At 41.5% G+C, this 24,663-nt stretch overlaps 1 protein-coding gene across 17 annotated transcripts in view; it reads left to right on the forward strand.

Moving 5' to 3' along the window:
- The window catches only part of DOCK9 (dedicator of cytokinesis 9), a 306,369-nt gene that overhangs the window by 194,142 nt on the left and 87,564 nt on the right, over positions 1-24,663 (forward strand). For all 17 annotated transcript variants that reach the window (XM_030922003.1, XM_030922011.1, XM_030922008.1 and 14 more), the window contains exons 14-27: positions 2,399-2,481; positions 3,050-3,172; positions 12,397-12,476; positions 12,561-12,748; positions 12,889-12,954; positions 14,223-14,315; positions 15,021-15,144; positions 15,764-15,885; positions 16,956-17,042; positions 17,722-17,811; positions 18,843-18,958; positions 19,531-19,600; positions 20,484-20,609; positions 21,181-21,252. In XM_030922003.1, the coding sequence (XP_030777863.1) occupies positions 2,399-2,481; positions 3,050-3,172; positions 12,397-12,476; positions 12,561-12,748; positions 12,889-12,954; positions 14,223-14,315; positions 15,021-15,144; positions 15,764-15,885; positions 16,956-17,042; positions 17,722-17,811; positions 18,843-18,958; positions 19,531-19,600; positions 20,484-20,609; positions 21,181-21,252 (1,440 nt within the window). The remainder of the gene's footprint in view (positions 1-2,398; positions 2,482-3,049; positions 3,173-12,396; positions 12,477-12,560; positions 12,749-12,888; positions 12,955-14,222; positions 14,316-15,020; positions 15,145-15,763; positions 15,886-16,955; positions 17,043-17,721; positions 17,812-18,842; positions 18,959-19,530; positions 19,601-20,483; positions 20,610-21,180; positions 21,253-24,663) is intronic.

The following is a 24,663-nucleotide window of genomic DNA, read 5'->3' on the forward strand; positions in this document are numbered from 1 at the left end:
AGGGACAGTGTTAGGATCAAACAGATCATGTACGAGTCAGTGCTGTGGGCACCATAAATCACAGAAAGCCCAGAAGACATTGTCATTTATTACAGCCCCAGTCAAGTAAAAGCCCATTTACCCAGGCACATTGTTTCCAACAGTAAGCGTTTTTGGCTGATGAAAGCTGTTTAAAGTTTGGTCTCTGGAGAGAAGCTGTTTTATTTTTTTAAATCAAGTCTGTAAAACCTTGGACAAGAAGCTTTTTTGGCTCTTTTATGTTTTGATTAATAATCAATGAAGGCCCAAGATAAGATCTCCTCCCCCGACTGTGTGTGCAACACATTTCCAAGGCCCATCCACACCAACTTTGTTACTTCTGCCTGCTGCATGCATGGTTTAAAATTTGGCAGCTCATGTTGGTGTAAAAATCACATATCACTGTAGGCTAAACTTACCTCTGCACACTCCTCCATGTCCACTGAGCATCTGCTGAAGTCTGCTTTTTCTTCATTATTTATGGAATGTAAAGCTCATCCATGTGTACATTATTCATGCATTTACTTTCCTGCCACCTCCAAAGCATTCAATTAAAGCAGGAATTAAGGCTCAACCATCTTACTTTAGCACAGTTTTGGCAGAAATGTTACAGTGAGATGATTTTTTTTCAGTCTGTCAGAGTTGTTTCTTCATGTTTTCCAAGATGGTCTAGAACATCATTTAGAGTAAATTTTCATTTTGGAGGAAATTTTTATGAAAAGTCTCTGTAGGTATCTCCTGTGAATAGATGTTTTAAAAATAAAGAGAAGGGGAAAAAGGCCCAAAGGGCAGAAATAGGTTTCTTACTCTGACTTTCACACATACTGTGTTCTATTTGCACCCTTCGTATGACTGAGAGCTAAGTCCTCATTCATTGCAGAAAAGGCTTATTGATGTCTTATATTTTAGCCTTAAATGTTATGAAATTACTGCGTTTTACTCCACAACATATTCATCGTTGTTAGAACCAAAAAATCTTGAACCTGAGAATGTTTGAGTAAATTGACCCTGCAGCTAGGCAGATCATTGTACCCTAAGACTCATACACCTAACCCCACTAAGTCGCCCCATCCAAGGAGGCAAGAACATACCTCACTGGAGAATGGGGGAGGTCCCAGATGAATCCCTGACGTCTCTTCCAGTTAGGATGTATTTTCCAGGTTACTCATGAAGGCAGCAGTTCCTACAGCATGATCATGGTAAGATTATAAAGTTTCGCAACTGGCAGGGGTCATGAAAAGTATAGCCCCCTTTTTCAGGTGTGGATAGTGGAGCCCAGAGAGATTTGATGGCCTACAGAGTCATACAGCTGGATTCAGTGTGACTTAGAGACAGACAGCTTTGTTGTCTAGATCCTTCTGGATCCTTCTAGATCCTTCCTGTGGCTGATGGTGCACACAGATCACCGGAGGTCTTGTCAGAATGCACGTTCTTATCCAGGAGGGTTGGGGCAAGGCCTGAGACTCTGCATTTCTACAGTGATGCTGATGCTGTAGCACACTTTGGCTTTGGAGCACATTTCCCAAAATCGGTTTGACTTTGATATACTTACGTAAAAGACCCTTCAGTAAAAAAAATAAAAATAAAAACTTAAGTAATGTAAAAGACCCTTCATTGTGACTCTGAGACAATCAAACTTTACGTTGATGACAAAGCACTATCATAGTACAGACTAATTTGGAAAAATTAAGCATTTTTTTTTTAGCAATAGGGGTATAGATGATTAATAATAGGCCTGCCTCAGGCTAAAAGCCAATAAGCTTTATTGTACACTCTGAATTAATTAGTCAATCTACAACAAACCAAAATTAATCATTAGGAAGTAGAAATAGCAGCAATTCATATTTAGAAGGCAAGAATATAGCATTGACAGCCCCGGCCTAACTGAAGTCAGTATCTTAATATCTTACCCCTTATATTGTGGAAATCAGCATAAGCTAGTGCACATTAGGAGCTGCGAAAGCTTAGTATTTTAATTAGTGTTCTCATTTAAATCCTAATAATGTGATATATTTTGGTATGGATACCAAATAGTAATTATTAATAACTCAGTAGACTTATAATAAGTAGTATTTAGTCATAAAGATGTATGAAAACCTCTGAAACAGCGTGTTTGTTGCCTGTAAAGACCAAAGAAGAGACTTCGATTTTGGAAAATCTTCATTCTGTATTCTTTGAGAATCACTGCTAGAGAATGCCTTAAATAAACTACTCTGCACAGAGTGTGAATGCAGCCATATTCATTACTGTATGATGTGCTTTTCTATGCATCTGATGCTATGGTAAGGACTTATTTAGTGAGCGTGTAAGGATGGCTATTTAGGTCACAGTTCTTTCAGTGAGATACAGTATCTCATAGCTTTATTCTCATGTCTTCAAGGTGGCTCAGAAGGTGCTGAAGAATGCCAAGCAGGCATGCCAAAGACTAGGACAGTATAGAATGCCATTTGCTTGGGCAGCAAGGTAAGGAACACCTTGTATACCTTTTAAATCGATATAGATAGATGCATGGATGGGTCAATAGGCCTATTCTGTTTGTTGTTCAGAGACAAAGAGGATTTGAGTGTGTAAAATTGAGAAATACATAAGTCTAAATTTTGAAAAAATCATTGAGTAGAGTCACAGAGAGGAAAGACATTGTCTGGAGCGGTGCTACCTGGAGGTGGCAGGGTGCATGGGAGTGTTAGCTGCAGAGCTGGGATTCTAGGACCCAACCACATGCCTCCAGCTGGAAGTCAGGGCAGTCCAGTGTGGCCTGAGGTGATCTTTATCTCTTGACTCTACTTGTTAAGCATTTGACTTGCGTATGTTGTTTCCTAACTGCAAGCCATTGACTGGAACTGTTTTCTATGTAAATTGATTTAGTTGTCCTCATCCCCATAAATGTTTTCCATGTTTTCAGATAATGAGATTTCTGTTGGCTATAGCCAATGGAATAGTAATTAGACTTCTCATAGAAACCAGATTTAAATAATGAATTGATTTTGGTGTTTTGGAAACCCAGTTTAGAAATGTTGCTTTGCCATTTCAGGACATTGTTTAAGGATGCATCTGGAAATCTTGACAAAAATGCCAGATTTTCTGCCATCTACAGGCAAGACAGCAATAAGCTATCCAATGATGACATGCTCAAGTTACTTGCAGACTTTCGGAAGTGAGTTTCAAAGTCTTATTTCCACACCTGAAAGAAGCTGTGTAGTGAGGAGGGAGGAACAGGGGAGCAGTCATTTACGTTGTTGGATTTAGACATCAGAGGGGATGGCAAATGAGCATGAAGCATTTCGTCAAACCCTTAAGAAGAAAGATGGGATAAAAATCAGAAGAATAACTGGTTAATTTGAATTCTATAGAGGATGTTTTGGGCGGTGCTGTGAAGGGTGGATTGGGTAGGGTTGAGCCTAGGAGGTAAGGAAACAGTTGAGGAACCTTGTCAAGAGGTGAGAAAGGACTCAGCAAAGCCACTGCAAGTGCAAACAGAAAGAAGGGGACAAATTCAAGTCGTGTCAAAGAGATAGGATGACTGGGTCTTGGCTTCCTGGTTGGGTGTTGGGGTGGTAATAGTCTAAGATAAATAACTTGCAAGGTATCTAACTTGAAAGTTTCTCGCACCAGTTGTTGCTTAGCTGATGGCAGCATTGCTCCACTCTGCCTGTGGCCTCACATGGTCCTCTTCCTTTGTGTCTCTGTCTAAATTCCCTTCTTAGAACACTAGTGATAAAGGATCAGGGCCGAGCCTAGTGATCTCATCTTAACTGACTGCATTGGCAGAGACCCTGTTTCCAAATAGGTCCCATTTATAGGTACAAAGGGTTAGGACTTCACCATGCTTTTGGAGGACATGATTCAACCCATAACAGTGAGGCAAAGAGGGAGCAAGGAATGTGTGCAACATCACAGGGCTGGCAGCTTCCCCAAGTCAGTCTTGCCTGAGGGTCTGTGCTCTTAACCTCTGTGCTGTTTTGCTGCTACATCCTAAAGAGCTCACTTCTGAGCCTTTGAAACTGATTTTCTTTGCTAGGGAGATGGGTCTTAGAACTTTTCTGGGGAAATTCTGGGAAGGTGAAAGAGCTGAGGGCGCTAGAAGATGTGAAATGAAAAAAATAGCTGAGAGCCAAATGCTAACTATTCTATGCCAAAGATATCCTTGTTTTGTTTGTTTGTTTGTTTTTTGTGCCTATCAAAATAACAATCTTATCAGTTTGTCTAGAATTCAAGAATGGTGGTTTAGCTTTCTTTAACCTCATTTTACCTTTTTCTTATCTCTCTTCAGTAGTAGGAATAGAAAAGATATGAGTCATAGAAACAGGCTCTGTAAGTTCTAAAAACATAGCGATGTATTCCTAATCAGAATCTAATCACGTCCCCATCAGCAGGTGACTTCAGCCTTCACAGCGATGTGAAATCCCTTGTCACGAGGCTCAAAAAGATAGAAAGGATTCTCAAGGTCTCTTTCAGTTATGTGATCATACAGTTTTCGACTGTCTTGATGTTTGCCCTGTTTGGAGCTTTAATGAGAAGTGCAACCTCAGTTTTGCTAGCATTAAGTTAATTCTTACCTGGACAGATGTTAGCCTGTTCAGCAAAGCAGAGTGCATACCCACTGGGTTGATTTGGAATGAACCTTTTCCAGTTCACGTAGGGAATTGGAGAACGGGGAGAGGAGGATGCTGGTGAAGGATGAGGCCTGCTGGGTTAGCCTTCCAGGGTTCCTGAACCATACAGGTGCCCCAAATTCCCAGTCACTATCTGACAGTTTTATGACCTGGTAAGGACACAGGTCTTGGCCAGAGAGTGCCCCCTGGATCCCTGTGAATCTGTTCTTCATGAAAGACTAAATGAAAGAATAGTACCTTATTTTTGCTTTTACATCATAGAAGTTCTTGAATTTACAAACATAATACATGTTCATTTTAAAAATTTTGAGAAAAATAGAAGAATAAAAGGAAGAAAAAAGGCTTACTACAAGTTTTACCCTTCATGGTGAACTTTTGGGGATTTTTTTTTTTTTTTTTTTGAGACGGAGTCTCGCTCTGTCCCTCAGGCTGGAGTGCAGTAGCGCGATTTTGGCTCACTCCTGCCTCAGCCTCCCGAGTAGCTGGGACTGCAGACGCCCACCACCACGCCTGGCTAATTTTTGTATTTTTAGTAGTGACGGGGTTTCACCATATTGGCCAGGCTGGTCTCAAACTGCTGACCTTGTGATCTGCCCGCTTCGGCCTCCCAAAGTGCTGGGATTACAGGCGTGAACCACTGCCCCCAGCCTAGAGGGGAAGAGGTTTTTTTTGTTTTTTTTTTTTTTTTGAGACAGAGTTTCACTCTTGTTGCCCAGGCTGGAGTGCAATGGCCCGATCTCGGCTCACCGCAACCTCCGCCTCCCAGGTTCAAGCAATTCTCCTGCCTCCCTGGTAGCTGGTATTATAGGTATGAGCCACCACGCCTAGCTAATTTTGTATTTTTAGTAGAGATGGGGTTTCTCCATGTTGGTCAGGCTGGTCTCGAACTCCCAACCTCAGGTGATCCACCCGCCTGGGCCTCCCAAAGTGCTGAGATTACAGGCATGAGCCACCGTGCCCGGTTGGGAACATTTTTTTTACATTTTATTTCTTTACATTTTATTTTAGTTTATCTTACGTAGCTATGATCATACCAAATATGTGATATTTCCCTGCATAACTCAAGTATTTTCTGAAAGTGTGACATACACATTTTTATAGACATCATGTTTAATCTATAAGTATTATAATAGTCCATTGAGATAGACCATAGATTGTTTAACTCTTCCCCCATTTTTTGACTTTTTTCTTTTTCTGAGATGGAGTCTTGCTCTGTCGCCAGGCTGGAGTGCAGTGGCACTATCTTGGCTCACTGCAACCTCTGCCTCCCGGGTTCAAGCAATTCTCCTGACTCAGCCTCCCAAGTAGCTGGGACTACAAGCATCTCCCACCACACCCGGCTAATTTTTTTTTTTTTTTTTGTATTTTTTTGTATTTTTTGTATTTTGTATTTTAGTAGAGATGAGGTTTCACCATGTTGCCTAGGTCTCAAACTTCTGACTTCAGGCAATCCACCTGCCTCAGCCTCCCAAAGTGCTAGATTACAGGTGTGAGCCACCACACCTGGCCATTTTTTGACTTTTAATATGTTTCTGATTTTTCAGAATTATGCCTATAAGCCACAGTTAGAATCTTTAAAAAATCTTCTCTATTGGTAGTGGGTAATAGATTATCATACATACTATATTATCATATAGTAGTTATTGTCATTTTTTGAGTTTCAAGAAAATTTCATTCTTACTAATGTTTTCAAAACCCAGTCACCTTTAGTTGGATAGATTTCAATATTTTCTTTCACTTAACTACTATGCAACTCTTAATAACCAATAGGTAGGTCTGTGTGGACTTAGGAAGGTGAATACACTACATTATTAAGGAAGAAAAATATATCTGTGTGACTATTTTTTTTGAAAGAAAATATCATATATTTCTTTTGTATGTAAATGAAAGAAATGGATAATCAAGTAGTTGTCTAGATGGAACGACAGGCATAAAAATAGCTATTTAGGATATATGCCAAATAATCATGGTTATCTCTGAGGGATGGGTTGATGGGTGATATTTCACCTTCCACTTTATAGCATTCTGTCATTTTTATATGAACTTTTTAAAAAAAAAACACTAACACTTTTATATTCAGACGAAACAAAGAATGAAGTTTTTTATATTGATGGAGGTTGGAGCCCTGTCTCAGAAGTTACTTCCTAGGCTGATTAGCCTGACACTTCCCCACAGTGGCGGCTCCTCAGGGGCAGCCCCTGCTCATGGTCCTGTCTTCAGTGGAGGCTGGGGAGTGGGGCTTCACATGGCCACGAATCTGAAAGTGATCGGAGCAGAAAGCCCATGGCCCGGCAGCAAAGAACACAGGGAAAACCAATGTGGCTTCTCTTCTGCACACCATTTCTTCATGCGTGTGCTCAGCGGGAGGGCATTGGTGTGAAGAGTGTGCTCCAGGTGGCCAGTTAGAGACCCAGAAACTTGAAAACAGGGATCCAATGCTGACAGCATAGAAGACGCGGCGGGATAAGTGAGGCCACTCTCCTCAATCAGTATCCAAGGAAACGTTGGTGCCCACTCCCCGCATTCTTCACAACAGAATTAGGGGAATTGGAGGATTCCTTTTTCATTTTTAAAGAAACTTTGCATTGCTATTTTTCTTTCCTCTTTATTTTTTACAGGAAATAATCTCATGTCAGTGGCCTGGGCACCAGCTTGGATCCAAAACTATTGTTTCTACCCTCATGATCGTCTCAAAATGTTATTTAATAATGCATGAGAAAAATTTCTTCACCCTGTCTCAGTCTTTACAAAACAGCTGCCAAAGCTCATAAGCCACTTTTCTTTTTCCCTTGCAATAATTACCCGGGGATATGTTCCAAGATTTAGTAAGAAAGCAATTCTGTCAGATAGATGATACTGCTGACATTTTATAAGAAGAGAGACTTAGTATTTTCGATTTGATTTGTTTATGGTGGTATCTCCTGGATGAGGATGGTATCTTATATTTTCTAACTTCTGCAGGAAATGTGAAGGCATGAAGGCAAAGTATAAAAATAGGATGTTTTCTTTAAAATGTAGACCTTTTCAATGGTAGTACGTTGGATAGTTTAGGTAATAATACTCCTAAGGTTTTGCATACGCAACTTAATGTATCTATGTTTATTTGTACACTCATTTTCTTTGCATCCAAGTTTTACAGCTTTACCCCTATTTTGCTGTGGTTACACTGCACTCAAGCCAAGTAGGGCTGCTTGACTTTCTCTAAACTCACTGTGGACTTCCCTCTGCCATGCTTTTCTCTCTCTCCAAATTGTGTCCCCTTCTTGCCTCTTCAAGCAGCACATAAATCACAAACATACACAGCATACACACCTCCCCTTTTCCTTTGTCTCTCTGAGGGAACTCTACTCATCTTTCAAAGCCCAGTCTGTAGCTCACTTCCATGCTGGGAGACCTGGAGGCAGTTACTTGGCTTCTCTGCCTGAGCCTCCTCCTCTTTCTAAGGGTGGATAATAATGGCCCCTGCCCCCTAAAACCATGGTGGGGAATAAATGCAAAAGGCATTAAGGTGATTTCTTCCACCATGAATACTGATACCATCTCTTATTCCCTCTCGTTAGATCTAGATACTCTGCCTTCTGGTAGTGGTTCGTACATACTCTGTGAAAGTAATTGCCCTCATATGCCGTTAAGTAGCTTACAGTATCTAATGGACTTTTGGCTTCTTGAGGAGAGAAATCATATTTGTTTGCATTCCTCCATGGTCCTGAGTACATACATTGCAGTATATCCTAACCACTTGATAAATGCTTATTGAATTTTCTTCATAGACATAAATTCAGTGATTTTTATTTAAACAAAAATATCTCAAATTTCTTTCAATCATATATAGTTTTTTGTTTTTTTTTTAAGTGACACCAAAGCTTTTAGGGAATATTTCCTTCCACAAAACACAGTTAGAAGATTAAACTCACCACCAACAGCAGTCCAAACACACCTGTATTGCCAGCTAATCATTTTAATGAGCCAATACAGGAAGTCAGGAAGGGAGGACCAGGCTGCAGAAACACTTAGATAAGGACCCTAAATCTGCGGGCATGGGAGGACTGCTAGTTGGTGATACCATTCTCCTTTCCTCTGTGGGAATTGTTGAGTCAGCAGGAATGGACGGGCAGTGGGAAGGGAAAATTTTCCTAAGAGAGAGTTTGAGCCTCACTTCTATGTTCACACACAGACAGGAGCCGTTCCCAGAGGCCAGGCATCCTGCAAGTGTCTGTATTGCATGCTTATTTAATTCGTGTAATTTTAAGATGAGTTTTCATGTTGAAGTATTATTTTATAAATTTTGCAAAGAATATAGGTACTCTTTAGCAAAACAAAGCAAAAAGACCAAAACTATTCTCAGTCATGAAATAATTCACTTTGTGTAACACGCACACACCACCGCTTTGGAAATGCATAAAAAGGCAGTAAAATCTTTATTGCCTGTGTTTGATGTCTAATAAACCAGATTCAACAAAAACCATAAACTTTTGAAATGGGTTTAAGATTGGGTTTTTGAAAACTTAAAGCTGCCAAAAAAAAAAAAAAAAAAAAACTTTTAAAAGTACATGTGCTACATAATATGGAACTAAACTCAGAAATGTGCTTGGAAACACATGGAAAGAATGCCTTTACAGAAGCAGCAACTAGAAGTAAAATCTCTCAGCAGAGGGAGGAAATTAGAGTAAGAAATAACTATAGTTAGGCACAGAAGTATACAATACATTATAGGAAGATTTCCAGTAAAGACTGTTTAATTAAAATATGTTGCTTAGAAACATATTTTAATTGTATTCAATCTCTCTCAAAAATTTATATGTGGAGGATGTTGGAGTGATCTTAAAAATGGTGACGAAGGTGCCTGTTCATTCATAGTTGGAAATAATTAGGAGGGGTGAAATCCGTTACCCTTGCATACTTACTTACATTTAAAATATAATTTGTAATAAACAGAATATTTCTAACTCGAAGCAGATACAACTTCATAGGTGTCTCTAAAATTTGGGGAGTGCAGGGTCTTGTGATGTGTTGTGGTGTTGAATTGCTCCAGTGAAGAGGTGAGCAAGACACTGTATGTCAAGAAAATCGATACCGTCATAAAACCCCTGGTCTGAAGGTTGACACCCCTGAAGAGCTCTGTGTGAAGCTGAAAGAGGCTCCCACAAGATATCATCATAGGAGAGTGCCCAGAGCTTGGGAGACGGTCAGTGGAAAGCTCTCAGGAAATGACTGACCCTTGAGGGAAGGCTGCTGCCCCTCCTCCCACCAGAAGAAAAGGATCTTGTGTGTGTGAAGCAGCTCACACCGCAGGCACAGGGGCAAACTGCAGGGGAGTGCTCGGCTGTACCCGGAGAGCTCTTGGCCAGAAATCTTTTCAACAGAAGGCAGATCGTGTGAAAAATTGACTTACCTTCCTGACCATTACCTCTTTCAGGAACTGTTCGTTTAAACTCAGGTGTAAACAGAAGACAAGTGGAAATGAGAGGGAGGGACCCTGGGAGAAAGAGATTTAACAACTTAGAGCTGGTGATGGGCCACGATGGATCTTCTCAACATCGTGTCTAGTCTTAAGGATGCAGGAATTTAGAAATTTTAGGGAAGTCCTAATTCAGGTGAAAAATATTCCAAGTTGTACTGAGGAATGATGCGTGAGGCTGCTTAGTAGACAACAGTCATGTCCAAGGAATTTGCAAAATAGGAGGTAGAAACTTGTCAAAAATGGGAACAAAACCAAATGCCGAATCTGCCAGTCCCTGTGCTTTGGTGAACCTTGACAACGTTCTAAAGGAAATCTGAAACAGGTGGCTTAGGAAGGACGGTGAGGCAGCATTCTGTTTCCTAGGACTCAGTCACGTTGTGTTGAACTATCATCCTAACCGCATTTCTTCTCTCTTTGTAACTGCGCTGCTAAGCTGGTGTAGTAGAGGAGTGCAAAGGCTTCAGCAGAATGTATTTACCACGTGTGGGTGCCGTAGTAGCCTGTGAACGAGTCAGAGAAGCACTGCACATGTGAGTGGGCAGTTGTTCAACTGCTGGAAAAACCAGATGCTAGGAAGGGTGATTAATGAGCTAGTATCAGTCTGGAAACAGGCCTCCAGAGACTTGAGAAGGAGCCTGTTCTTGGCAATATTCTGTGCAATATCTTTATCAATGATTTTTATGAGACTATAAAATCCTGATTAAATATTTTTGTGGCATAAAGCTATTAGGAATATCTAATGCAGTAGATGTTAGAATCTGGATCTAGGAGGACTTTGATGAACTAGAAATAGCTCAAACATAATACGATGAAATTTCGGCAAGACAAAAATTAAATTCTCTTCTGAGGTCCAAAAATATAATTATATAAATAAAGGACAAAGAAATAAGCATGTGAAAAAAGATGTAGGGATTTTAGGTGACTAAATTTCCAGTGAGTCACTAGAATTGGTATGGCTACCTAAAAATAATAGCTTTGGGGCTATGTTAGTAGACAGGTATATTGTAAAAAACCAGACAGGCGCTGTGCACCGAGCTGTGCACCCACACTGGCCAGATTTATGCAGTTCCAGGCACCGTAATATAAATGGCAGGTTCTTCTGGGAGAGAATGACATTGGGGCAAGGTACATAAGTGTGAGAATAGAGGGCTTCAGAATGTGTGGTATAGGTGGCGGAAAGACAGAGGAACATCACTAAACCCCTTGGTGAGTAGAAGTTTCAGGGAGGTGAATTTCACCATGCTATGAGGAAGAGCAGACGAGTGTCAAAACCGCGGGGTCAGAAGTCTCATTGTCACTAGGAAGGGTGAGGCAGTAGCAGCACTTGTCAGGAGTGTCACAGGGGATTCCTGTATTGGATTGAGTACGAACAAATGTTAATACAACAATTTCAGTGAGCTTTGACTCTGTACGTACCCAGCATTTTGCTGGACGCTGGAGCCTAAGATGATTTCTAGTTCCTAATGGTGGTGATTGTATTTTTTTTTTTTTTTTTTTTTTTTGAGACGGAGTCTCGCTCTGTCTCCCGGGCTGGAGTGCAGTGGCCGGATCTCAGCTCACTGCAAGCTCCGCCTCCCAGGTTCATGCCATTCTCCTGCCTCAGCCTCCCAAGTAGCTGGGACTACAGGCGCCCGCGACCTCGCCCGGCTAGTTTTTTGTATTTTTTTAGTAGAGACGGGGTTTCACCGTGTTAGCCAGGATGGTTAGTCCTGTTGTAGTCTTTTATCCCTCACCCAATTGTAGTCTTTTATCCCTCACCCCACTCCCACCCTTTTCCCCAGGTCGCCACAGTTCATTGTATCATTCTGATGCCTTTGCATCCTCATAGCTTAGCTCCCCCAAATGGTGATGATTCTAAATGAGCCAAATATTTGTGGTGAGGCTGGAGTGGTTCAGGAACACTTGAGCTATAACTGTTTTGCTGATATTCTTTATCTAGACCTGTACTGTACAGTGCGCAGCCACTAGCCATGTGTGGCTGTCCTGTGAAATACAGGATGTCTGAATTGAGATGTGCTTCAAGTATAAAACCAGTAATACACATCTGGTTTTAAAGACTTAGAGTGCACATTTTTTATACTGATTAAATACTGAAATGGTAATATTTTGGACCTATTTGGTTGAATAAAGTATATTATTAAAATTAATGTTATTAGTTCCTGTTTGCCGTTTTGCATGAGGCTACTAGAATGTTTAAAATTGTCTTTATGGCTTGGTTTATGTTTCTCTTGGAAGTGCTGCTCTAGAGTGTTGGTTTTAGAGTTAGCTTACCAATGTTTGATTTTTCTCTTCTTTTGTTTGCAGACCTGAGAAGATGGCTAAGCTCCCAGTGATTTTAGGCAATCTAGACATTACAATCGATAATGTTTCCTCAGACTTCCCTAGTAAGTGTCAGTTCTACATAATAGACAGAATTTTTGTTAGTTTAGTTTTTACTTCAGTTTGAATTATTTTGAATATTTTTTCAGATTATGTTAATTCATCATACATTCCCACAAAACAATTTGAAACCTGCAGTAAAACTCCCATCACGTTTGAAGTGGAGGAATTTGTGCCCTGCATACCAAAACACACTCAGCCTTACACTATCTACACCAATCACCTTTACGTTTATCCTAAGTACTTGAAATACGACAGTCAGAAGTCTTTTGCCAAGGTGAGTGTGAAAGTAGGGGTTTCGTTCTTGATGTCAAACCCTCCCTTTAGATTCAGCTTCCCATGTTCTTTTATAAATATTTACATAGTCTGACTTTCTGGGTTTTTTTCTTATTCTGTTTTGTTTAACTATTGCTGCAGGCTAGAAATATTGCGATTTGCATTGAATTCAAAGATTCAGATGAGGAAGACTCTCAGCCCCTTAAGGTTTGTTTTTTTGTTTTTTTTTTTTAAATATATGTTCACCTACATATTCTGATTTTTCCATTTTCAAAATGCACTTTCATTATACCATACAACTAAAACAATTTAGCACATTTTAATTGACACAAATCAAAAATAGATAATTTTACAATGTATAAACATATATGCTGAATCTTAAAGAATATGGAATATTTAGGTTCTTGCTCCTAATTGACTGTTTTTTTATTCTCTTTAAGGATGAAAGTTTCTTATACATACTCAATTCAGCAAACACTTACTGTCCACCTACTATGAGCCAAGTGCTCATAATTCGTCGGAGCTACGAATTATATGAATAATGTTGATAATAGAAATAATAACTGATCAACAATCGATCTTTATTAAATGTTTGCTACAGTATAGTAATAATCACAGCAGTAGATTATAGGTAACGTTTATTGAAAGCTGTTTGTACTTCAGGCACTGCTCTAGTGTGTGTTTAACTCTTGGTTCTCATAACAGTCTTTTGATGAATTAAGTATTATTATTCATATTTTTCAGGTGAGGGGAGTAGTGCAGAATTTATTGCCTAGGGTAAAACATTAGTGGAACCAAGATTCAAACCCAGGCAATCTGCCTCCATAACCCAAATTGTTTTACTGTGACTATGTGAAAGTGACTTCCTAAGAGGAGAAGGAGACAAAGATGCAAAATATATATATATATATATATATATATATATATATACACACACACACACACACACACACACACACATATATATATATATAAAATATAGTTTCTGTCCTCAAGAAATTCAGTCTAGTGGGAAAAACAGCCATGGAGAAAAAGATCTTGGTACACAGATGGTACGAAATGGAGTTTTGGACAAAACTGAAAATTAATACAGAAAAATGCTGAGGGGACACATGGAAGGAGTTGACAATTTCTTGAAGAATGCTTGAGCGTTTTCTTGATGCACACAGAAGCAAAGGTTATTTGGACGGAAGAATTGCATAAGAAAAGGCATGGAAATGTGAAAGGGAACAGTGAGCAAGGCGTCATCCAGGGCTGTGACCTGGAAGGGCAGGACGGGGAGCAGGCAGGTGGGCTTTGAAGCAAGCTGGAAGGTGGGCAGGACCCAGCAGTCCGGGGTTCCCAGGCCTGGGGTCTGTCAGAAGTGGTGATGTTAAGTCTATACGGTAGGAATGCCTCCTCCTTTACAATATAGCTGAGTTTAATTTCTTACTCAATTGAACCCTGATGTTTCCCTTTGGTAACTCTTATTTTAGTGCATTTATGGCAGACCTGGCGGGCCAGTGTTCACAAGAAGCGCCTTTGCTGCAGTTTTACACCATCACCAAAACCCAGAATTTTATGATGAGGTAAGTGATGTATTCAAGGGAAAACCCAATTTGACCAGTTTTTAAGGGAAACTTTAATGTATTTGCCTGGTAAAGCCAAATTCAAGAGAAGCTGCATATTACCCTGAAATTACAGAGATAGAACTGCATGTTGAAGTATTTCTTTTATATATTTTTTTCTGATTGTAAAAGTAACATTTTTGTTATTAAAAAAATAGAAACTTGGAAAATGCAGATAATACGGAAAAGAAAAAGTCATAATCCCACTATCACTACCACAATAAATATTCTGGTTTATTTCCTTTCAAATTCATACTTTAGTTACATTTGTTGGACCTGAGAATCTTTCTTTCTTATCATTGGATTTGTTTACATAAAATTGTAATGTAATTCATTGAAACCACTGTATGCATGCTACTTTGGAATGTTCTATCCTGGTTCTTCATAATGCCTTGGCTGTGGTAACTTAGCGTAGTAGTTACTATCGTGTGTTTTCCAGTTCTTTCTAGAAATACCATCACCTCTCTTCCTGTTTCTGAGTGGTGAATTCAGGATTCATTTCTTGCTTGGCACAATTTATAGTCTCAGTATCTTTGAGTGCAAATGTTAATATCCGCTCGGAGAACAAGTGCACGTTTGTGCGTTGGGTAACACATAGTGTCTCTGCTTCCACTGAGAATTTCTGTGTTTTTAGAATATTCGGTTGTTATTTTGTCTTCCTTGCAGATTAAAATAGAGTTGCCCACTCAGCTGCATGAAAAGCACCACCTGTTGCTCACATTCTTCCATGTCAGCTGTGACAACTCAAGTAAAGGAAGCACGAAGAAGAGGGATGTCGTTGAAACCCAAGGTTGGGGGGGGGGGTTCACCATTCCTTTGATTTTAAATAATTGAAACATTAGGTTCTTAAATTGTATTAGCATTCTGAATTTCCATGTGTTTGCAAAGGGATCTTTAGATGAATTTTGTAGGTAACGGATATGTAGCATGTCTGGGGAGCATATGTAATTTTTTTTTTTTTTTTTTAATTTTTGAGCTCAAGCTGTCCTCCCACCTCAGCCTCCTGAATAGCTGGGACTACAGGCATGCACCACCGCCCCCTGGCTAATTTTTGTATTTTTTTGTAGAGACGGGATTTCGCCATGTTGCCCAGGCTGGTCTCGAACTCGTGAGCTCAAGCAATCTGCCCACCTCTGCCTCCCAAAGTGCTGGGATTACAGGTGTGAGCCACCATGCCCAGCCTGCATATGTACATTTTTATAAAAGAAGATTGTAGAGTTCTAACTCCAAAGAGGCCTAAGTACATTGTAGACAATGTTCTGCAGAGATTACATTTAGGGCCTTTTAAATTTCTTACTCTAATTGATATGAAAAGTTCTTAAAAATCAGAGAGTTTTACATTGGCTTTCTTTCATAAGTTTTCATACACTCACAGTATTTTGTTGTTGTCATTGTTCTGTTTTCAACAGTTGGCTACTCCTGGCTTCCTCTACTGAAAGACGGAAGGGTGGTGACGAGTGAGCAGCACATCCCAGTCTCGGCGAACCTTCCTTCAGGCTACCTTGGCTACCAGGAGCTTGGAATGGGCAGGGTATGTCACATTTTAGGATCGGTTCATCCCAGGTTCTTCAGAAAACATTAAAGAATAACTACAACAACAATAACACACAAAAAGCACACAGTATTTTTGTTCTTCCACCATTTTGATTTTAGTTATTCATTTTCAAGTAAACTTTGGCCAATTGAAGACAGTGCTGTTGGCAGCTACCACAATGTCAGAATTACAGTTTGGGCATTTTGTAAGCCCTGAACTAGTGGTGTCTCAGCAGAGAAATAGAGACTTGGAGATTTGGGATAAGGTCTGTCTCTGCCAACTGGCCATGCTCAAATAAAGATGAGTTCTTAGGGTCATGCAAACTATTAGGAATTTTCCTCCAGCTTAAAGTAAGTCAAATTCGCCAAATCTCTCACCCACGTGGTTGCGCATTCTGAAACCTTTCTGATTCGTGAAAGCCTAATTTTCCCCAGATTTCTTCAATTGCTTTGTTGGCTTTGCATTCTTTTTAGCCATCTTAAATTTTATAGACTGCAGCTTTATAACATGCTTAAATAAAGCCTGTTCTTTTTATGTTTGTCTGCATTTAAGTAATGCCAAATTTGAGTTCATATTATAGACAAATAGTTAAATTTTCCCAAAGAAGAATAACTTGTATAATTGAGCATGAGAGAAAAACTGAGGTTTCAAAAGTTGAAGTTAGTGTGAGCAGACGATTGACCCTTTGCCCATGCCAGGCCTGCATATTGTGCTGTTTGCTTTATCTGGCACCTTTTACTGTCTCCTTCAGAATCCTGAGCTCAAGTTGGGTTCAGATACTGGTATAGTAGGATTCTTTTCCTCTCAAATGAACAATAACTCACACAGCTGCAAGAAACAGAAACGATAACTTAGAAAATCCAGTAATAAAAGCATTGTACTTTGGGGGAAGAAAGGGGACAGAAATGTGTAACATCTGCATTCCTGCTGTGGGCCCAGCACAGTTGCCAAGTCACTAAAGTTCTCTGGGCCCTCTTTCAGTCCCTCATCATTACCCTCATTGATAATCATGTTAGAGCCAAAATAACTAATCTGTAGAGATATTGTTCCCTCCGTATTTTTTTTAGCATTATGGTCCGGAAATTAAATGGGTAGATGGAGGCAAGCCACTGCTGAAAATTTCCACTCATCTGGTTTCTACAGTGTATACTCAGGTACGTGCTCCTTCAGTAAAATTAGCAGTGGCTGCTCTGTGACTAAGTTTGCACCATTTTGCAAGAAGAAAAAAATCCTGATGTGTTATAGTACTATTTTTTTACTCTATAGGTCTTTTTCTAAAGAAAGTACAACTGAGGTGCTCATATGTATTCATATAAATGAGTAGAACAAGCATCATTTTCCAACAGATTTCCTCTTTTGTGGGAGGATCTTCTTGATGTTATTATTTGTACATGATCAATTTTTAGTCTTAATAAGATGAAGCTGGGCACAGTGGCTCACACCTGTAATCCTAGCATTTTGGGGGGCCAAGGTGGGCAGATCACTTGAGCCCAGGGGTTTGAGAACAGCCTGGCCAACATGGCAAAACCTTGTCTCTGCAAAAATACAAAAATTAGCCAGGCATGGTGATGTGTGCCTGTAGTCCCAGCTACCTAGGAGGCTAAGGTGGGGGGATTGCAGGAGGCTGGGAGGTCAAGGCTGCAGTGACCCATGGTCGTGCCACTGTACCCCAGCCAGTGCGACAGAGCAAGACTCTGTCTCTAAAAAACGGCAACAACAAAAACAACAACAACAAAAACAGCAAAAAAGCATGCTGCAAGAAACAAATGCTTCTATTTCCACAGAGTGTATACTAATAGACTTTCTTCTTCTTTTCCTTTTTCCCCACCACAGGATCAGCATTTACATAATTTTTTCCAGTACTGTCAGAAAACCGAATCTGGAGCCCAAGCCTTAGGAAACGAACTTGTAAAGTACCTTAAGGTATCAGATGGCTTTCTTAATATCCCCTTTTGAATGAGTTTAGTGTAGGCTGGGTTTTCTCTTTGGTGGTGAGTGTTGTTCTCACCTCTTGGAAGCTCTTACCTGGATGTCTCACATCAGTAGCTTCTATGAGGTTTAGATAGTGGCAAGGAGTGGACCTAGGAACGGCACTACGCCTGCCTGTGTCCTAGGCCCATGTATCCTTTGCTCAAGGCAGGGTCTCTAAAACATACTGTTTCTCATGCATGGAAAACCCCTCACTTGAGACGGACCTCCCTGGGTACCAAGCACAATGATGGGCACAGAAGCAGCGACTTCAGTCCTCATCCTTAGGGAACTTCTAGTCCATTGTAGGAGATACTATAAACTTGGTGACTGCATGCTAGGCAGACAAATCAAATAAAGAAATAATGCACAGAACCAGTCCCAGCTTTATGCAAGGGGTTCCTGGAGTGTCTAAGCAGCAAGAGCCAGGCAGGGTTTGTCTAGGGGAGCTTCATCCAGAATGTGGTTGTGGGGAGCATTTTGGAAAGGGGAAATAGCTAAAAGGGCATGGGGACAAAGGAAGAAATCTGAGAAATGGGATAGAAATTTGTTTGGTTTAAGAAGGAAAATGGAATACATATCCACATAAACAGTGAAGTTTTTATGTGTCATTGCTTGTGGCCCCTCCCTCCATCTCAAAGACAGCTGCACAGCGTCTCTCTGACCTTGCTTCCTCCATCCCAGCTGCCTCTGACTCCTATCCCCTTCTGCCTCCCTCATCCAGCTTATGGCCCTTTGCAATTCCATGGGCCCACCTGGATAATCCCTATCATGAGGCCCAACTAGCAGCCTTACCTCCTCTGGGCCATGTGACGTCTTCACAGGTGGACTAAGACACAGACGCCTCTGGGGACATTCTGCCCACCACAGCCTTCCCTTTGTTTTAGAGGGAGTTTTTCCATCCTTATTTGGAACAGAGTGGAAATGACTTTGGGCTGGTTTACTTTTAGAGGGATAACATGAACTGTGCCATTCCGTGTCCATAGAGTCTGCACGCGATGGAAGGCCACGTGATGATCGCCTTCTTGCCCACTATCCTAAACCAGCTGTTCCGAGTCCTCACCAGAGCCACTCAGGAAGAAGTCGCGGTTAACGTGACTCGGTAAGGAGGTGGATGGATGGATGCTTTTCCTCACTTCCAGTCTGTCCACATCTGGAGCACAGTCATGCTTAGCTGGGATGCTACTATGTGCTGAACATTGTATTTAAGAAATGTCTTTGGCCGGGCGTGGTGGCTCACGCCTGTAATCCCAGCACTTTGGGAGGCCGAGGTGGGCGGATCACGAGGTCAGGAGATCGAGACCATCCTGGCTAACACAGTGAAACCCTATCTCTACTAAAAATACAAAAAAATTAGCCGGGTGTAGCGGCGGGCGCCTGTAGTCCCAGCTACTCGGGAGGCTGAGGCAGGAGAATGGCGTGAACCCGGGAGGCGGAGCTTGCAGTGAGCCGAGATCGCGCCATTGCACTCCAGCCTGGGGGCAGAGCAAGACTCCGTCTCAAAAAAAAAAAAAAAAGGAATGTCTTTGATCTCGTATGTAAGGACCCCATCTAATTCCTTGTCTCCTTGTTTCCTAAGTGCCAATAGCATCATCATTGTTCTACTGCTGTGATAATAATGAAATGTTTCCATTTTTACATATTCATTGCTTTATTCACTCCTGTGGTGTGTAGGGTCATTATTCATGTGGTTGCCCAGTGCCATGAGGAAGGATTGGAGAGCCACTTGAGGTCATATGTTAAGGTATGTAAAACACACTGTTCTGATCACTTACATCTGTGGTTCTCCAATTTTCCTTCTAAGGACTTATTTTTTCACAAGCCTGGTTATTTGGGGAAGTACCTGTAACTTATGTTTTCTCTTCTATTCCTCATAGCCAACGCTTGTACCTGAATAGGGGAGGTACAAAGAGGGGCAGCCATTCATTAATTTACTTAATTCCATTCCTTCAATTACATTTCTTTTAATGGGTTTTCCAAATAATATGACTCAATGCAGGAGTTTAAAGAAGAATTTTAAGTTGTTCTTGCCTAGGCCTCTGGTAAAGTTAGTTGTCTTCATTTTTTTTTTTTTCCACCTAAAATTTCCAGCAAAACCGCTTCTCCCAGATAGGAAGGTTAGCTCTGGCTACGGTCAAATCAGATGACTCTGTGGGACAGCAAGAGATGTTTTTAGGATAAACATCAACAAGTTATTTATTTATATATGACATCCAGTAAGTAGAGTGGCAGTTACTATTCTAAACAGTTGCACATATTCTGTTTAGTATTAAATACCTTTGTAAATTACAACTATGCAGTCATTTTAAAAGTAAAGTTCTGGTCCTTGAGGATATCAGTCATCTATTGCTGTGCCACACATTCCTTGAAGTCCCTGGTAACGGTGGAGTTACGGGCTGGCTGGTCACTGATGTGACTGGGTCGGATGACTCACATGGTTTCTTGAAGACATCCTGGACTCCTTTTTATCACATGACACTCACCCTTCCCATCTTTGTATCCACACCTTCCTCTCCCACAAAGGAGATTGTCCCTCAGTCCCTGATTTCCATTCTTGGGAGTCTCTCAAGCTTTCAGCCCACCTTGGAGAGCCAGTGCATTAAAGTCTCTTTCCCTTTCCTTCAAAGTACGCGTATAAGGCTGAACCATACGTTGCCTCCGAATACAAGACAGTGCATGAAGAACTGACCAAATCCATGACCACGATTCTCAAGCCTTCTGCTGATTTCCTCACCAGCAACAAACTACTGAAGGTATGTCAGGAGAGTCAGTGTGGCTCCGATTGAAACTGATTAACAGGAATTCACCCCACAGCCTGATCAATACAGCCTTTCTGAGTGCTCTTAGAGACAATCACCACCCCCTAAAAAGGGGTAGCAGAGTTTGTTCTCTGATACCAACTTTTCTGATTGTGTCTTGAGAGAACAGCTGCAAAGCATCACTGTGTTCAGAGTTTCATTGGCTCTTAAGGATTAATAGTCATTATGTTCAAATCAATGATGAAGGTCACTGACTTAGAGATACTAACGACAGGTGTCACCAAGCAGAGGTCAGTAAAGGGGAAAGACGACACCCGTAACCCCGCAGAGCCCCCTGCTGGTTGTGCCACGCTGAGCACAGGCGTCCAGTTTCCCGGCAGGACGCAGCTCTTTGTTGCTGAACTTGTGCAAGCAGAAGACGTCTGCCGTTCTCCTCTTGGCTCTGATCATAATGTCCCAAGAGGTGCAGCTGTGTTTTAGGGTCATACCTGCTTTGTGTCAGTAACATTGTCAGCTCACCTACTAATTTGTTGTTCTTACTGGGTCCTGTTCTTTTTTCTTGTAGTATTCATGGTTTTTCTTTGATGTACTGATCAAATCCATGGCTCAGCATTTGATAGAGAACTCCAAAGTTAAGGTATGTTGCTTCAAGTGAAGCTTGTGTTCTTAGGGGAAAAAAATCTCTTTCGTTGGTTTGTAGCTAACGTTTCTTCATGCTTTCTCTGTGCCAGTTACAGGACTGTTCTAAGTGCTTTACACGTAATAAATCATTTTAGCTTCATAACAGCCCTGTGAGGGAAGTACTCTTCTTATCTATTTTATAGATGGCGAAACTGAGGCCGGCATGCTTGAGTTACTTGCTCAAGGTCATGCTACCAGTGAGTGGAGCAGCCAGGTTTTGAGTCCAGTCTGGCCCCAAAGCTGTATTCTTTTTTTTTTTTTTTTTTTTTTTTGAGACGGAGTCTTGCTCTGTCGCCCGGGCAGCTCACTGCAAGCTCCGCCTCCTGGATTTACGCTATTCTCCTGCCTCAGCCTCCAGAGTAGCTGGATCTACAGGCACCCGCCACCTCGCCCGGCTATTTTTTTTTTTTTTTTTGTATTTTTTAGTAGAGACGGGGTTTCACCGTGTTAGCCAGGATGGTCTCGATCTCCTGACCTCGTGATCCACCCGTCTCGGCCTCCCAAAGTGCTGGGATTACAGGCTTGAGCCACTGCGCCCGGCCAGCTGTATTCTTGAAATCACTTAGTTATTAACCCAAAGAAAAATATGTCTTTTCCTTTGACTAGCTTAGAAATCTTCACGTTTGTTGAAATGTAAATTGTGGTTTCAGCATAAATTTAAAGTGTCATTACCCAGCATTTATTAAGTGTCTGGACCATTGTAGACATTTATCAGGGTCTTAGATGGGAGTATCTCACCAATCTAATGTTCTCCAAAACCAATCAATCAATAGACTCTGAGATCATCCATCTCGATGGGGCAAATGCGCAGCCTCAAATTTCTTCCCTGCCCCAGCGTCCCCTTGTAGTGAAGCCTGGATGTGTGTTCCTTTCTGACCGTGGGTCCCCCCTGCTTTCTCTGGTTCCCACTGGGCTCAGCTCTGAGATGACTGGTCTTGTGTCGGGACTGGTGCCCGTTGAGGTGTGGTTGGCCACCTCAGGCTCTCTGAGGCTCAAGGTAGGTAAGTTTCTATAAAGTTCCAATGCAGTAAACAGAAGTGGCAATGTCACTTTCTCATTTTGAAGTTTCCAGGGCTCCTCTGAGACCTGCAGAGTCCTGGAGTTGTTCTTGTGACAGTGAAGTAGTGTCGCTGTTTGGAGGCAGAGTCCGGTTGAAGTATTACAGAAGGAGCTTGTGCAGGGAGCGGGTGGTGTTGGGCACTGTCTCACAATGAACACTTATGCTGCAATCCTCGTAGGCAGGAGAGGGGATAGGGAGGGAGGGGCAGAATCTAGGCCTCCTGCACAAGGGATCTGGGCTCTCCGAGGAAGCCTTGGAAAGCATGCTAGATTTTGTTGGCAGAAGGTTGATGGTTCAGACCTAAAGCCCTCCTTTTCCTTCCATAAAGCAGACACTGGGCCTGGCCAGGTGGTTTCTCCTTTTCTTTTCTCTCTCTCCCTCTTTTGAATCCAGTTTAAAGCTTCTGATTTTAGTGCATAGGGAGATGCCAGATGGAAGTGGGCCCTGCCTTCTGTGGAGAAATGCTCCATCTAAATCATGCCAGAGCAGCCTGCCAAGGAAAAATCTAGCAGATTGTCTGCTTGGCAGTACGCAGCTAAGTGTGTGTGCACATGCACACAGACACACACATCATGTAGATATATTACTTTTCTGTTAAAAAATGTTGTCTCACTGATATGTGGGAGCTAAAAAAGTGGATTGGATGAAGATAGATTGTTGGTTACCAGAGAATGGGAAAGAAAGGGAGGAGGTGATGGGGGAGAAAAAGATTATGAATGTGTTTATTACCACTGAACTGTACACTTAAAACTGGTAAAAATGGTAAATTATATATATTTTTTATGTTATATACAGAATAGGATTATAGCCTGTGTTCGTTTGCTAGGGTTGCCATAATAAAGTACCACAGACTGGGTGGCTTAAACAATAGAAATTTATTTTATAACAATTGAGATGCTGAAAGTCCTGGGTCAAGTCGTACATATGGCTGCTTTCTTCTGAGGCCTCTCTCCTTGGCTTGTAGATGCTGCCTTCTGTGAGTGTCTGTGTCCTAATCTCTTCTTATGCGGACACCAGTCATACTGGATTAAGAACCACCCTAATGACCTCACGTTACCTTTATCACCTCTTTTAAAACCTCGGCCCAAAGTGCAGTCATATTTGGAAGTATTAGGGGTTAGGACTTCAACACATGAATTTGAGGGGGGCACAGTTCAGCCTGTAACAAGGCGCCAGTGGATTTTTTTATTATTTTTGGCTCTAAATAAATGTCATCCCTTCAAAGCAGTGGTAACTTGATTATATTCAAAATATAACCAATTCATTCCGCAACTATTCATTGAGCCCCTACCATGTTTGTGGCGCCAAGGATTACAAAGTTCAATGCATCATCATTTGTGCTCTCGAGGAGTTCAGGTGGGAAAGTGTACATTTCGTTCAGTGGCTGCCCTACCTCATGACGAGTGCTCTGAAGAGATAGGCACAATATGCTCAGGAGTGTGGGGAATCTGGGAAGACCACCTGGAAGAGGCGTCCGTTGCAGTGGGTTCTGATGGGTAAACAGGAGTTGGCTAGGTGAAGAAGGAGAATGAGGACTAGGTGGAGAGAGTTGTGTTAGCGAAAGCTTGAGACCCAGCACCACAGTTCAGGAAACTATATGAACGTAAGGCTTTTCTGCCTTATGACTGCAAGGAAGACCACATGAGAGATGGTCAAGGAGGTCACGAACACTTCCAGGAATACTCACAAGAAAGATATTCAAAATCAAGTGCCAATGACACCTTTCTGAGAATTGCGTTAGAAAATAAGTAAAGGAATTTGCTTACATATGTTTGTTCTCAAGATGTCAAATTAAACCAAAGCTCTTTAAGGGTGGTCATGACCTGAAACGTATCTTCTGTTCCAGCTCCTCCCCTGCCTCACAGAGGTAGAGACAGAACTGTAGACTGTGAAGTGACCTGCCCAGGGTCACACAACGGAGCAGAGCCAAGAACTTGTGGCAGAGTCCCAATTGGTCTCTCCTAGGGGTGCTGCCATTTCCGGTCTTTCAACATGATTTGTCAACACCTCTGCTCTGGGAAATGGTTTGTTTTTGGAACTTAACACAAACCACTCAAATGCTACCATGCACAACCTTTTCTCTAAGTTAATTACATCTTGGCCCTAAAACAATATTCAGAGAGTTTTTTTTAAAAGTGCTTAAGAGGAAACACTGGTATCCCAAAGGAGAAAGCTTAACCGTAACATAATTTACTATAAAAAGACATTCACAAACACCTGCTTACCACCTTGGAGGGTTCAGCATTTTCGCTTTGAGAGCCCTCCCCTCTGGCTTCTGCTTCTCTGGCCCTGCAGCCACCCTGCTGT

Source organism: Rhinopithecus roxellana, chromosome 18, assembly GCF_007565055.1.
Source record: "Rhinopithecus roxellana isolate Shanxi Qingling chromosome 18, ASM756505v1, whole genome shotgun sequence".
In the NCBI taxonomy this organism is placed as follows: Eukaryota; Metazoa; Chordata; class Mammalia; order Primates; family Cercopithecidae; genus Rhinopithecus; species Rhinopithecus roxellana.